This window comes from Erpetoichthys calabaricus, chromosome 17 (assembly GCF_900747795.2).
Source record: "Erpetoichthys calabaricus chromosome 17, fErpCal1.3, whole genome shotgun sequence".
NCBI lineage: Eukaryota > Metazoa > Chordata > Cladistia > Polypteriformes > Polypteridae > Erpetoichthys > Erpetoichthys calabaricus.
Genome location: NC_041410.2, coordinates 43,096,261 through 43,112,433, shown reverse-complemented (window position 1 = coordinate 43,112,433; position 16,173 = coordinate 43,096,261). Strand labels below are relative to the sequence as shown.

The window sequence follows — 16,173 nt, the reverse complement described above, 5'->3', positions numbered from 1 at the left end:
ACATAAAGGGGTATAATTGGTCAAAAAAATACATAAAAGACAGGACACGTGACCAATGAATGAGGGGGAGAGAAAGATCTCCAATTCAAAAAGTCTTTCCTATGATGCTATAGTTTCCTGTTTATGATTTGGGCTGTTTAGTACAGAAGTAACTGTCTAACAATATTTTGGCAAAAAAATCTGCATTTTTCACGTAATGACAATACAGCTAGATAACTGACATGTACATTATGTGACGTAAGTAATGCAACATTTTGTTTTCACTTTTCCATAAATGCTTTTCAGATTATTTGCCATTGTACAGCACTGGTCACTACTGGCTTATATCAAACTTTTTTTATCTCAAAATTGTACATGAAAATATGAGATTAAAATTTTTTTCTTGGCCACTATTACAAACTAGATGGAATAGGTAACATAAAAAATATATAATTTTTGGCTGGAGTATTTAATGGAGCAGGTAGGTAAAGTACACAATATTATAGCATTTATATATTTATTTTACATGCAGAGGCTGACAAGATTGACTTAATTTCCCTCCTTCTGGGAAGCCCTCAACAAAAACAGGCAATTTCCAATCTATAACTGCAGTCAAGTTAACAAAGCTGCTACTGGATGATTTGCTGTCATCAACATTTGATTTCTGATTGAATCACTGTATAAAATGATCGTAATATATAGTAAAATAACATTTAGTATTACAAGTTGGTATAAATTTGAACCAGTTTGATTGTCTTTATCTTGAATGTTGTTCATGCTTGATTAGGACTTTGCCAATCCTACTTTGAGAAATTCCTGTAATTTATACTGTATATGTGGATTTCATCTATTTATCTCTACAAGTGTTCTGAGCCTTCAATCATACAAAAACAAATATAAAATGAAACTGACGGAATAAATGTTTCACAGAGTTACACTTGGACAACTGCCACTGTTTTCCTTGTTTGTTGTGGAAAGATGACAGTTCTTGAATATAAATAATATTTAACCTTAAACCACCATTATAGTATCCAAATTTCAGCTTATCGACTAAGCAGCCCTGGAAGAAAATGATTCTGCTACAATAAGATGCATCCTCATCTAAACTCAGTGTTTGCCAAATAGTTAAGAAAATAGTTAACTATTCTATCTTAAATTTAGTTACTGTATTGTATTATCTGCCTTGGACATAGATTATAAATACCATATATACAGTAAAACATTTTCTTAGATCACAAATGCTAGCACTATGCTCAAAAACATGAAAGGTTACATGTGGAGGAGGAGGAAGTTGGGAGCATGTGCTGATTACAACACGTTGCAACTCCTGCCATACATATGGGACTGAATTAATTAAAAATAAGTATATTCTATGTTAAGTGAAGCATTCAAATGAATGGTATAGCTTTTCATCTACAAAGGGAAACCATTACCTGAATCCATTCTGTCCTGTTATTGTGAAGTGCAGTCCAAGCATTAGTTTTGCCTTGCATGTCCAAGCGAGCTAAATGTGGAAGCCATGTAAAGGCATCAATACCCCAGGTGCGGTAGGCGCTAGAGCCAGTAATCTGTGTGTCGGTGATCAGGCGGGATTTCATACCCAAGGGATCAGAGCAACCTGCCGTGTTTAAATACACTGTGAACAAGACAATTAAAATAATGATAGACACACAGGAAGCAGCAGCAAATGCAAAGAAGAACAAACAGACATAAATGCAACATATCATGCATTACATACACAGTTTAGTGGCCAGTCAAATTAGTTTAGTGGTGCAAGACATAAGACATAAGAGCAAAGCTTTACAGATGGCAAAAATGAAAAAAAAAAAAAAGATAATATTTTCCTTGACAACTGAGCAAAAAAGGTAGCTTATTCTTTTCAGCTGTAATATATAAAAGTACAACCCTATCCACACTGTAAACCTGCTTTACCCAAAGCTGGTATAATAACGGACACGTTTCAATATATTGAGCACTTTTTTGCAAATGTCTCACCACCAAAGCAAATCTAACAAACAGACCATTTTATATTTTTTCTCAAAATTCAAAGATTTAGAAAATTACAACAATTGTAGCGAGAACAGGTCATTCAGTCCAACAAGCTAATGCATCCAATCCACCTAGATTCTCCAAAATACCATCAAGCCAAAATTTGGACATTCCTAAAGTGCACTCGACCACACTACCTGGTAATGTATTCATTATGTCTATGGTTCTTTGTGTGAAGAAAAACATTCTAATGTTTGTGTAAAATCTGCCCTTTACAGGTTTCCAACTGTGTCTTTTGTGTTCTTGTTGAATAATTTATTTTAAAGTAACTGCTAGGACCCACTGTACAAATTTCCTTCAAAATTTTTAAAATGTTGATCATGTCAACTTTTAATCTTTGTTTGTTTTAATTGAAAAAGATCATCTTTTCATAGCTCAGACCTTTCAGTCCCAGAATCAACCTAGCTGCTCTCCTTTGGACTTTATCTACTGCTACTACATCTTTTTTGCAATTTAGAGGCCAAATCTGTACACCGTACTTCATGTGGGGTCTCACCTGTGAGTTAAATAGTTTAAAAAATATCCTCCCTTGTCTTGTACTCCACACTTAACCTAAAATCCTATTAGCCTTTCTGATTGCTTCTGTATAGTGTTTTGATGTACACATTGAAGAGTCCACTGTAACTCTAGGTCCTACACATAAGACGTACATTAAAGTTTCACACCTCTAACTGTGTGCTCAACTCTAATATTTCTACATTCTGCATGTAATATCTTACACTTATTTTCATTAAATTTCTTCTGCCACTAACTTGTTAGACTTTTGAACATCATTGTTCATCCCCTTCGTGTACATAATTAATTTGTACAGAGAATTTTTTTTTTTTTAATTTCTCAAACCTCTACAAAATTCACTAGTGAGACAGCCCATCATTCTCATGCAAAGCAATGTCATTAATAAAGCATCATTTGATTGCTCAGCAAGAAAAAGCAATTGATTTTGTAAGAATAGTGATCAGTGATGAATGAGAAGTTAAAATGAGCAAAGTACTTTGTCTCAGCAGAAGTAGTACTAGGAAAAAACTGCCATAGTACTCTAGCAGTAACTGGATATGTATGATGAATAGACAGACATTAACAGTGAATAACATCAGGGCAAATAAGAATTAAAACAAAATTATTGATTAACTGGATTTCAAAATCATGACTTAATTTAAAGCAATATGTGTTATAAGGAATACTTTTTACAGACATCTAGATATTTCAGCATAATTACAGATTCTTTTTATTTATTTATTTTTTTACCATTTAGCTCACAACCAATCAGCTCCATGCGTAGTGTACAGGCCTTGCGACACACTGTAGGAATGATGCGGATGTACTGTGCAATGATGGGTGGATCAAATAAATTAGTCTTTGAGCCATCATTATCCACATTGGCAATGAAAACCTAGAAATAATGAACAAAAAAAGTCACAGCTGTATTTCTGTATGTAGTTACCTGTTATTCTAACAGCAATCCTAAATTATAAGCTGTTTTGACTCACAGTGTCTTTGTTCTGGCCCTCAGCACGGTACATGGTGAACGTTTTCCCATCAAAGCTTGAAGCCACTTTGAAGTTCTTAATGAACTCTGCTGTGCCAATCCGACTAGCACCCTGTGTAATTATGCCAGTGATTCGCATTTTATGCTGAAAGTCCACCTAAGTTGACAGAATAAAACAAAACAACTCAGATTCATATTTAAGAAACATTATGTATAAAGCAAAATTCCTATGCATTGTCATAAATGAATAGACGGTTGCTTTTTCGCACTTCAGCTACAGCAATATGAAAGGATACCCCAAACAGCATACAAATGCACTAAAAATAACTGAATTTAAATATGGTATGGGAATGACCATAAACATGTTATTTTTCTCCTGTCTGTTTCAACCACAGAATCTCTCTGCTGTTTACATTAATTTTGATACTACATATTTTTATATCTTTATCATTCACATGAACAAGATTAGTCTGAATTCTGTTTACGAAATTCTATAATATGTAATTTCCTTTCATTTGCTAAAAATACCTTATGCTTAAGAGTAACAGCTTGTCACAAGAAGCAATCTCAACTTATTTTAAACTGTGTTTGCAAATAATTTGAATTAGATTAAGAACGTTAGCAGACTAAACTAATCATCATTACTCTTTAAGACTGATCATTTTTCAATTGTATTTGCTTTTATAATACTCAAAACTCTCTCCTTATGTCCTACAGTCTTTTTGTTACTTAATGCTTTTTTCTTAATGCTTGCTTTTTCTGCTTCTGTGCTTATGCTTTTTTTACTTTTTATGTTGTACAAAACATAATAAATCGTGCCGGAAAAAGGGTCAAACTTATATAAAATATATATAAAAGAATGCAATGCAAATATTAACCAGCCAGTGGTCTAACAGACTGGCAAAAATTATTGGACTTGCCTGTTGGGTCTATACATTAGTTTTTAAAAATAAAAATGACCACAATACTTCTTATAACAACACAAACACCATTTTTATTTGTCTATTATCTTTGCCAAAATTGGCAATGCAACTGTTCATGTTTTTGCAATTTTGTAAGTACTCCATGGCAAGACTTGTTTATCTTATGTTACACACCATTACCACATGCTTTATTCACTCTTCCTTTCTTCATTGCTGTTTTCCACTACTATTATTGTACATATCTTTATCTAGTCAATTTCAGCATCTCACTCCACATGACCTAACTGCCTTAGCCCGTTGCTCTTTTCTATCCAATGTACTACTTTAAATTTTTTTTCCCTTAACTCTAAACATAGCTTCCTCTCCATCAGTGAAACTTTGCTACTGAACCATCAAATTCTCTACTTCATTACTTTTCCCACTGTCTTTACACGCCATTAAATGTTTCCTTTTTCTAGTCAAAGAGGCAGTTAGAAGCTAGACTTGGCATCTTACAGAACATCTTCTATGTATGTATCACAGTTATGACCACTCTTCATGCAACAGGTCACTAAATTACCAGAACAGGCTATCTGTAACAGTACAACTGCTAAGAAACTGGGTGTATAAAAATATGAGTATATTAATTTAAAAAAACAGAGTTTGAGACAGTACACATTCTAAATTACGTACAATTAAATTAAATATCTGGATAGTTTCCATATTGTATCCATGATTTAGTATCTATAAAATCAGTCAATAAGTGTACTACAAACTGTGCCCAATTACTTCTTGAGCTAGGATATGACAAAAACACTCATACATTGCTCAAACAAAGCATTCACTGTGATGGCCATGAAATAGAAGTGGCAGAAAACTAAAATAGGTCTGCAATGTAAGCAAAGGCAGTGTTAAAGGGAGGTGTGTAAAATGTAAGAATTAGAAGAGAGGAATGGTGAACTGAATGCTAAATGAGGAGTTCACACCACAATATCCCAAATGAAGTAGGACCTTTCTGGGGCTGGTACTGTGACGTTGGTGTAGTGGATACTGGTGGTTACTTGAGACTTGTGTGGCTCAATAAACCTTAATACTGTTGGCATTATTTAGTAAATTAAACTTTTCGACAATGGAAAAAAATAGTTAGTGAGCTGCATCATTTACTAGACAAAACCAAATAATTTACAACACTTGGTCAAACAGAAGAATGCCTATTTATAGGCAATGACATTTTTCCTTCAGTTCAATTGTAATACTACAATAGTAACCTCTGGGCCAGTAGCAGATCTGGAAGTGTCATTTTTTTGTGTTCACCATATGTTAAGATAAAAATGAAACTATTTGCCACTAAAGCCATTTTAAATGTTTGTCAGTATGTTATACAGTAGTTTATATAGAACAACTATGAAATGCATATCCAAACACCAAAAAGGTTTAACTATTTCTCAAAATTCTTCATGCTACTCTGTTAGTGAATTTCTACTAAGGAGTGACTAACATTCTTTTCTAATTTGTTTATTATCTGTCTTTTGCATTTGTGCCTACATTTTCTTTATACACTGATTGTTTACCCCTTTATGTCATTTGTGCCTATTATCTGTTAATACATCACATATTGATATGCCGCATATAGTATACAATTATACTCGACCCCACAGACTTCCCAAACTATACCCCTTCCAGGTTCATAAATAAAACCATATCATTGGAGGTCAGGGTCTTTCATATGAGAGGGTGAGTGAGAGTTAATACAGTATCCTCTATAGCCATTCACAGCAATAGTGCATGTTGTTAACAGCCAATCAACTTTACTTTTGTAATTTTGTTGTTTTTTGGTAACATTTAAACAAGGTTATTAATATAGTAAATTGTAAGCAATCAGGCTGCGCTTTTGCTTTTCAGAGCAAATATTATAGAGAAGACACACTTTTAGACAGAGAACAGTTTAATAAATACAGCTACAGCTGCAGATTTGCACGAGTCTCATGTCTCATGGTAACAAAAAAGCTGGTTTGTTCTGTATACAATCTATTCACTACCCGGCTGGCTTTTCTTTCTAACAGACTACACGGCACTGGTGGTCCCACCACATTGCAGCATAATATTGCTTAAGAAGCTGCCTTTTAATTCTTTTAATTTTTGAAGAACTCTTGACTGGAGTCAAATAACTACCGTAAATAAGTTTGTCACATATGACAGAAAAGCTAATTTTTTAGCATCCATTCTTTCAGCGTCCTAATGATAAACACCCTTAGCTGATACTTAATTAGCCATGTATAAATGCTAACTGGTTACTAGAGAAACATTTTAAAAATGAATTACTGGCACTGAAACCTGTTATTCTGTTTATTTGTGTTGTAAGATACCAGCATTCCTAAAGTTCAGTTCTGGCTCTAAAAATGGCCAAAATAAAATGGCCTTTTCAAACACCTTTCTTTTTGCAGAATGATGATTATTCCATGTGATAGATTGCCAATAAACTGAAGATTTTGTACAAAGATATCTATTACTGACTTGAGAGAAGAGGGCAATCTGGATCTAACCAGGATAGAAAAAGAAGGTTCAGTTATAAACCTTTCTGAAAATGTTTCACTTTGTCATTATATGTTACTGAATATAGATCAGTGTTATTCCCACTACTGAAAGCTAAAATGCAACATGTCATTAATGAAAACAGATTTTGTTAAAACTAAAAAAAGTCTGAAAACTAGAAATAAAAATAAGAAGAAAAAAAATGAAAATGTAATTTTAACCTTGAATATACATGCAAGCACTAGCTGTGCTACCTAAGACAAGCTGAAATCTAAGTAATCATTATAGATTTCATTGTATTCAGCATTAATGTTTGCAGTGCACCATCTATTGGAATTTATTTTGTAATGCATGTAGTAATACTGAAGGTGCATGACAAGCATTAACACTGTTAACGAATCACATACCAGCAAACCCCTGATTGTCTTGCCCATTGTGTACCATTCATGTTTCCATTATGCAATAAATCGGTTAAGTTCTTACAGTACTTATTTATATAATTCTAACAAACTACTGTATTTTAAATTATATTAATAGCTAGATGGGAAACTTATTTCAGTTCCTTTTCTCATTCCATATGGTAATATTGATAGTGATTTAATGCTAGTATTGGTCATTTTGTATTAATTTGTATTAATGTTTTTCAATTGGTAATTACTGAATACTACTCTATTGGTTACTTTCAAAAATGTTTAAAAAAAATTGAACTAGTCACACACCATCCAGCACTAATACACATCAATGATGCCATTTTAACATCACCTGAATTGCAATCTCCTGCGTATGAAAGCTATTCAGCCACCACAAGATTATTTGTGCTCCGTTTTTAACTCCATTATAAAGTGCTGTTGAAAAGCATGCATTTAATGTAGTGCATTAACACATAGAATTGCATTGTTTTTGTTATTACTAATGAATATGACTAATTGTTACTCAACCACTGAATAAACAAAAATGTAATAACTGATTCTTGGATGAAGTAAATAAAAAATGTGAAATGCTCCAACTTTCAAATCAGTTAACTTAGTCACCAAATGCACCCGAGTATTACATCATGCACACATTAACTTGTTTAGTTATACTGGAACTGTCTTATCATGAGAAAATTAAGTTTTGTCACAGACAGTAAAACTATGTATTAAGATGACAGGTACAACTTAAATGTTATACAATTTGACAGATATAAAGAAAACTGCGTTTTTACACTTGTAAATCTGCATGGATATTTTGGTGAGTAATACAAAGCTAAAAAAAATGTGAAAGAAATTAATTGTAGAAAAATTAAAACTTAATAAAAACAAAAAAAAAATGAAAAACTAAAACCTAAAATTAGAAAAATGGCTAAAGACTAAAAATAATAAACTAAAACTTAAACATATGTTAAAATTACCAAAACCCTGTTAGATCAATTGGCAAAATAGCCAAAGTAACCATTTAAAATTAAATATAAAACAAAATAATGTCTGCTGAAAGTGAAGGGATCTGGATACTTTCTAAATCCACTGTGATTGTTTGTGTGTATTTGTGCAAGTGTGTGTGTGTGTACATAAATAAACGCACTGTACATACATATATTAAATATATGGCTCAATTTGTCGATATGTCTTTTTATCAGGCTACACTAGCTTGCAAAATCCTCAGAAATGACAAGTAATTGAAACAACACAGATAATCTTATTTTTGGAAAAAATATGCTTTTCTTGTTAACTGCAACAATGATGGACACATAAAAACAAACACACATCATATTCTGAACCTAAAATCCATACACCATGCTGCCAGTCTATTATATAAACCTATCTAGAAAACTGTTGCACCTGCTTTAACCTTCCGAACACTATGAAATTGTCTATGCATTGATTCTGTAAAATGCAGCATGTGATGGTCAGGAATGGTGTACCATGCCATGAGGAAATAACTGTGTTACGCAGTGACTGCAAATTGGATGCCTGCATAGTAATAGCAAAGATGCTTGAGAGGGTTGAAAACCAAGAAAATGTGCAGGCCACTGAAGCAAAAAAAAAAAAAAAAAACAATTGCTGTCATGTCCATGGAAGTATTTGACGATGATAAATGCATTGTTGCATTGTGCACTGCTATGCAGGAAGTGCCCAGTTGAGAGTGGATAAAAGGATGAACCTTGTTAACAGCAATGTTCACATACGTTCCTTCGTGGGTAGCAGGGGTCCCTAAAACATTCCCAACACCATTACACTGCTACCTCTGGCTTGCACTGTTGACACCAAACAACATCCTTCACTTGACTCATGTTGCTTGCACTAAATTCTGACCTTTCCATCAACATGATGCAATATGAACCCTGGATTGGTATTGCCAAGTAGTTGGTCTAGTCCAGTTTTTATGTTTCTGGGCCAACTGGATATGGCACTCTTTTGTTTAATGATGATTGACATCATCAACACTAGGGAATCCACTCCCGGATGGGTTTATCCATTCCCGGGAATTCGGGAATCCCGGGCTCCCGGGGATGACACAGTGCACGGGCATTTCACATGTGAACGGTTTTAGAACGACCGACACTATTTTTAATAAAACTATTGCAATATGTTGACACAAATAAAAGACTAACCTTATCTACAAGCAGTTCATGCTGTCATATAAGTAAATGTATCATTAGTTGTGGTAATAAGAACGTAGAAAGCACAACGTCCTCACAGGACGCAGTGGTAGTGCTGCTGCTTTGCAGTAAGGAGACTGTGGAAGATTGTGGGTTCGCTTCCTGGTTCCTCCCTGTGTGGATAGCGCTTTCAGTACTGAGAAATAATAAATTATTATTATTATTATTATTAACGTGTGCAGCGTGCAGTCATCCAGGGGAGAGCGCACCTTCGTGCAGAAGTACGCCAGCCGCTGAGAAAGCATGCTCTGCCTTCACTGAAGTAGGCAGCACAATCATCAGATACTGATACACTTGTTCTAAACAACACCCGCGCTTGCCGTTGCTCTGAAACACCGCCATTTCAGCTTTTACTGATGCATCCAGTTTCTTGTCATCATTCTGTGATGGCAAGTTTCCTGGCACAGATAATGCGGAAGCAACAGACTGACGCATTGCAATTTCAAGTTGCTGTTCAAAGCTGTTGTCTGATGAAGTGCAAGCTGCAGCAATGGCGCCACCTTAATTATGTTCAACTATAACTCTGTCATTTCTTCATCGATTTTTACACTTTTACACGTTATATATGCGAGCCTGGCCGTTCCCGTTTTCCCGGGAATTAAACTGCTGTAATGTAATGCGGGAATGAAAAATGTCCGGGAATCAGGAGCCTGGGAATGGATTCCCTAATCAACACCCAACATTGCCTTCAGCTACTGTAGCCAATTTGAGACAATGTCCAATGAGTGGTCTGTTTTGAAATTACGTTTAGCACCATTGTGGAATTCAGATGTGATTTGCCTGGTTGTGGCCCAACTGTTAGCTTTAATGATTCTTGCCTTTGTGCTTTGACTCCTCTGACCTATAATCAGACTTTGTCCCTGGGATAACCTATCACTGGTATCTTTTTATCTTTGGCGTCATCTTGGTAAACACTTGAAATGATTGTGCACGAAAAGCCCATGACTACAGCTATGTGAGGGATCCTGGAACAGACACACCCAGCATAAACTATTATACCATGTTCAAAGTCACCAAAGTCACTCATTTTGTTCAACACTCAATTAACAACACCATCTATTACTATAAACCTACGTACAATAAGATTTTTCCCACACATTTTTCACTAGTACATTCCAAATAAGTAGGTCAGCACCTACATTTTGATTCTGTCCACTGCAATTAACCATCTTTCAAAATAAGTACCTTCTCATTTAGTTCCATGTCATTGTTTTACCTGCTACTCACTTTGTGACCTTAAACAAGCCATTGCTCATTCTCTGTTTGTTGAAAAAAACACCAACAACAACTGGTAACAGTTGAGCTATATCATCTTAATTATTGTAATGTTTCACTGTATTGGAAGATGATATAGTAAATACATTTTGCATGCCTAGGAACTAAGTTTGCATCCATTCCTTTTTTCACTGCCATAAAATCAAAGTGCATTTCCCTAATTTTTACTTAATATCTCTCTTTTATCCCTAGCACTTTCCTGAAAAACTTCACGGACTACTCCAAAAGCTTGATCATTAAATAGAGTCAACACATGAACAATGACCAGGATGTCATTAACACAAACCTTCTGTACATACCCTTTACAACAAGTGAATTCTATCAGGATTTGAAAAGCAATCAAAATTACAATAAACATACAAAATTAATTGTTGTATTTGTTGGGTACTTTTGATTCTGCTTTTTTCATGTTATATTTTCCATGCTTCCATTTTGTGACTCTGTAGGTTTTCTTGCTGTTGTCAAGGAGTCCAGTTACTTTACCAAAACCACTGATAATTGCAATGCATGACATCTTCACCACAGTAGGTTTGTGGCTATTGTGGTGAATCATTATAGTGTGACTAATAAATCTTTTGGTAGTCAGTAAATTTTGTATATTTTAACAGTAGGTTTTAGTTAGGTTTATGGGTTTTGACAATAGGCTTTATCACTTTCTAGCATCCTCACTCTGTACCTTAAGCCAATGTCACATTACGTGACTTCTAGTCATAAGTTATGTCAGACTTGCTGACTACAGTTGCTGATCTCCTTGCCAGACCATGCCAATTTATATGACTGTAAATCACTATGCATGTCAAATTTAGTGACTGTGTGGTAACTTTCCAACAGTCATGCTTGCCCCTTTTTCTAATCGCCAATTGCATGCTATGTGATGGAGTCGGTGCTGTATGAAAGGTTAACAAATACGATGAGTTCAGTAACAATCTTGGCCTCCCTTTTTTTTTTTTTTTTTTTTTTTTTTTTATATTCTGTCATGGTACATAAAGCACAATACATAAGACACACAAGCTGTTTGTGGGGTCTAAAACACACATTTTACTTACACCTTATCACTGCATTATACACATTTTACTTCCAGATGAGCATTCACTGGTTATCAGCTCTTGTGCACACAGAGCCCACCCCTACAACTAAAAATAAAATCAAACCTTTTTAATTTCATCTTGGCGAGGTGTGGACTAGTCACTGGGTATGTCAGACTAGATAACTAACCTTCATAAAAGCATGCCGCGAACTACCTCTAATTCCCTAATGATACTGTATGTAACTGTAACGACTGAAAATTGCAGGAGAAGTTGTCTAATATGACATGTCCTTTAAATAACATTTCTCTCTCTCTTTATTTCCTTTTCTAGTTCTTGCAATTCTCCAACTGTTGGAGCATAACCTTTGACCTGTAAAAATAAGTGACACTATACAGAAGAGAGCACTTCATAAAGTGGTCAATGATCTTAATGGCCCTGTTAAACAAATGGTTTAAGAATTCAGTAACCTGCTGCAAAGACCCTTAAAACACTTCACCTCCTCAAGCTAGTGACTGTTCCGAGAACCTTCTATTTTCCATGTAAGCAGAATAAAATTATGACATGTGGGAAAAACAGCTATTAACAATAATATTAGCACTCAAGAAGCGACATCTTTGGCTTGAATGGGCTGAGCACCTTGTCAATATTTTTCTGATTATAAAGAAATAACTTTAAAAAACTGCTCAAAACTCATTACTTTAACATGGCTTTCTCATAACTTCATTTTAGTTTAATCCTGATGCTCTGTATATTCAATTAATTATCATAACTATTCATGGTGGCTCTAAAATCCGTACGAACCCCTACTCTCTCTTCTGTTTCTTTTCCCAGTTTTCTGTGGTGGCGTTGTTACTCTCACTGTACCTTCTTCTTTCAGATGCTCCCATTAGGTGTTGCCGCATTGGATCATCTTTTTCCATATTACTCTCACTGCACCATTCGGAGTATTTATATCACTGTATCTGAGTGTGAATCACAGCTGTACAGCAGCTGATCAGAAAGAGAATTATCGGTATATAGCATCAAGCACACGCTGCCTCAGCCATGCTGCCTATTGAACTGCTCGCACACGACACATGCTTCAAAGCCTTTCCTGTATGGACCTTGTGATTCAGAAACAGTTTCATCCCAAGAACTCTAAACGCACTCAATCAGTCCATCAAGGGCTCCTTGTAGAACTGTTTGTACTTATAAGTTCAATTACCTCACTGTAAACTTGCGATACAGTTATAATATTGCACAACCTGAGCCACTTTATAAAAAGCATATTTACATATATAATTTTTAAGATGAAATGCAGCAAAATATGTTTATTATATTATACAGATAAAACTTTAACTTCATTTAAATAATCTATATTGGTAATAATTAAACATGTGAGGACATGGTGCTGCTGGCGCTCCGTTCAAGGATTGTTCCTGCCTCGTGCTGTATTCTTGCTGGTGCTGACACGACACTGGAAGGATAGCTGGATAGAATAATTAAACACGTACTACGAAGATATTTCAATGTTCCTTAAAAGTTTTGAGGAATCGGCGCTCTAAGCTTACAGATGGCTTAATGTCTATTACAGAGCTGATTGTGTGGCGATTGGTTACTTGGAGAAAGAAAAGGAAGGACAGGAATTGGAGGTTAGTATGTTTGAAAGAGACAGTACTGCTACAATAAAGTATTTCATCGAAGGTCGCGCATGGCGCAGCAAGCATCTTGCGTGAGACATGAACAATCACTGCGCCACTGTGTTCCCATGTTTAATAACATGCTTTAACTCCTATCATCATGAAAATGATATCACGTATACATCTCAGTATTTTAATTATTCAGAGAGCTGTAATATCACGAATGTAATGGATTCTGTGTCCTGTCAGAGGAAGACAAAGCCCGGAAGCATGTAGTGATTTATACACACAGAGCAAATAGAAGATCAAATACAAAACAAAGCATTTACCGTGCTACTTTAGTTATGATGGGATTGAGAAACTAGTAAATTAAATGATTTCAAGATGAAGTTTATGATGTTCTACTTTAATGACAAAATAAACTACGTGATTAAAGTGGAAATTTAGAGATTAAAGTTGAGATTTTGTGCTTTTTTCCCCCAATGTGTGCCTTTTTTTTTCTCTGCACCCTAATAAGCTTTCATATGACAGTCAGACGGTGGGCTACAACTTGCCTTTTCACAGCGACTTTGATATGTGACAACTTCTTTTTTATTTTGGGCACCGTGTGACTTTGTGAACTTGAGCTTTCGAGTTTCTCCGACACGCTATGTCACTCGATCAACTTCCTTTTGTTGTTTATACCACTGTTTAAACCAACAAATAGTATGTTTTTCCTTGCCTCTACTTGGTATTCGCTGAAATTCTTCTATTTTCCCTCTTGCTTTTGCCATTGTCTTTTCACAGAAGGCTGAGCTTAAGGGCTATTTATATTGATTTGCATATTCAAAGAGGCATAATTCTGGGAGGAGTTGAGGCGGGACAGTGGGCACGTGCACATGGGCAACTTTTCACGCTGACTGGGATTTATGGAGCAGAAGAACGTGGAAGTGGGCGTTTGCAGAGATTTATGCATCTGGATTTTTTTGTGCATAAGCACATTTCCGCTTTTGTGCTTATGTCATGTTGTAGTGCGAATTCTACACACGCCGTTATGCATGAGGCCCTGGGAGAAGAGCAGTACATCCCCTGGAACATGAGAAGGCAGCCACCCTTGTTGGGGCCACGGGAACAGGGCTTGGAAGCTCAACCTTGTGGGGACCTGTGGCCACTGCCAGGTGGCGCCTGGATGGCTCAAAAGCCATGGTATGAAGCATTTCCACCACACCAGGAAGTGCTTCAGAAAAGTCATCAGGGAGCACCTGGAGCACATCCGGGTGCATTATAAAAGGGCCCGCCTCACTCCAGTTGGGAGGAAGGAGTGGACAAAGCCTGAGGAAGAGTGGAAGAGGATAGACTGGCAGCAAGAAAGGAAATTTTCTTATATATTGGTGTGGTGTTGGTGGTTTGCAAATGTTTAATTATAAATAAACACAGGTGTTGAATTGAACCTGTGTCCTGCCTGTCAGTGTCGAGGGTTAGGGTGGCGGACGCCCCCTATTGGCTTACAGCTTAAACAAAACTACATCATGTTGGAAACTGTGCATGCAATGGAATACAGTAACCCCTCGCTATATTGCGCTTCGCCTTTCGCGGCTTCACTCCATCGCGGATTTTATATGTAAGCATATTTAAATATATATCGCGGATTTTTTGCTGGTTCGCGGATTTCTGCGGACAATGGGTCTTTTAATTTCTGGTACATGCTTCCTCAGTTGGTTTGCCCAGTTGATTTCATACAAGGGACGCTATTGGCAGATGGCTGAGAAGCTACCCAGCTTACTTTTCTATTTCTCTTGCGCTGACTTTCTCTGATCCTGACGTAGGGGGATTGAGCAGGGGGGCTGTTCGCACACCTAGACGATACGGACGCTCGTCTAAAAATGCTGAAAGATTATCTTCACGTTGCTATCTTTTGTGCAGCTGCTTCCTGAAACGACATGCTGCACGGTGCTTCGCATACTTAAAAGCTCAAAGGGCACGTATTGATTTTTCTCTCTCTCTCTCTGTCCCTACTCCTGACGGAGGGGGTGTGAACTGCCGCCTTCAACAGCTTTGTGCCGCGGTGCTTCGCATACTTAAAAGCCAAACAGCCCTATTGATTTGTTTGCTTTTCTCTATCTCTCTGACTCTGTCTCTGCTCCTGACGCGCACTCCTTTGAAGAGGAAAATATGTTTGCATTCTTTTAATTGTGAGACGGAACTGTCATCTCTGTCTTGTCATGGAGCACAGTTTAAACTTTTGAAAAAGAGACAAATGTTTGTTTGCATTGTTTGAATAACGTTCCTGTGTCTCTACAACCTCCTGTGTTTCTGCGCAAATCTGTGACCCAAGCATGACAATATAAAAATAACCATATAAACATATGGTTTCTACTTCGCGGATTTTCTTATTTCGCGGGTGGCTCTGGAACGCAACCCCCGCGATGGAGGAGGGATTACTGTATCTTCTAAACACTACTAATCTTTGGTAACGTTTTGGGTTTTGAAACCTGGAACTACACTTTTGAGGACAATTTTTTCCTTCCTTCACATTCACTTGTCAATGTTCTTTTCTAGGTCTTCACATACTCTTCGGTGAAACAAATTAAACCTAATGTACTACAACCCTAAGGTCAAAGAGTTAAGGTCATGTAGCTTCTATCGAAGCAACGCCAATAGTGCATGCCATATAAAATAATGACTA

The 16,173-nt window shown here is 36.2% G+C and overlaps 1 protein-coding gene across 4 annotated transcripts in view; it reads right to left on the bottom strand.

The window, feature by feature from the left end:
* LOC114667240 (EGF-like repeat and discoidin I-like domain-containing protein 3) overlaps nucleotides 1–16,173 on the bottom strand; it is a 742,682-nt gene that overhangs the window by 668,072 nt on the left and 58,437 nt on the right. For 3 of the 4 annotated variants that reach the window (XM_051920824.1, XM_028822464.2, XM_028822466.2), the window contains 3 exons: nucleotides 3,516–3,671; nucleotides 3,274–3,418; nucleotides 1,413–1,615 (listed from right to left, as the gene is read on the bottom strand). In XM_051920824.1, coding sequence (XP_051776784.1) covers nucleotides 1,413–1,615; nucleotides 3,274–3,418; nucleotides 3,516–3,671 — 504 coding nt within the window. The remainder of the gene's footprint in view (nucleotides 1–1,412; nucleotides 1,616–3,273; nucleotides 3,419–3,515; nucleotides 3,672–16,173) is intronic. The other variant, XM_028822465.2, reaches the window with a different exon arrangement.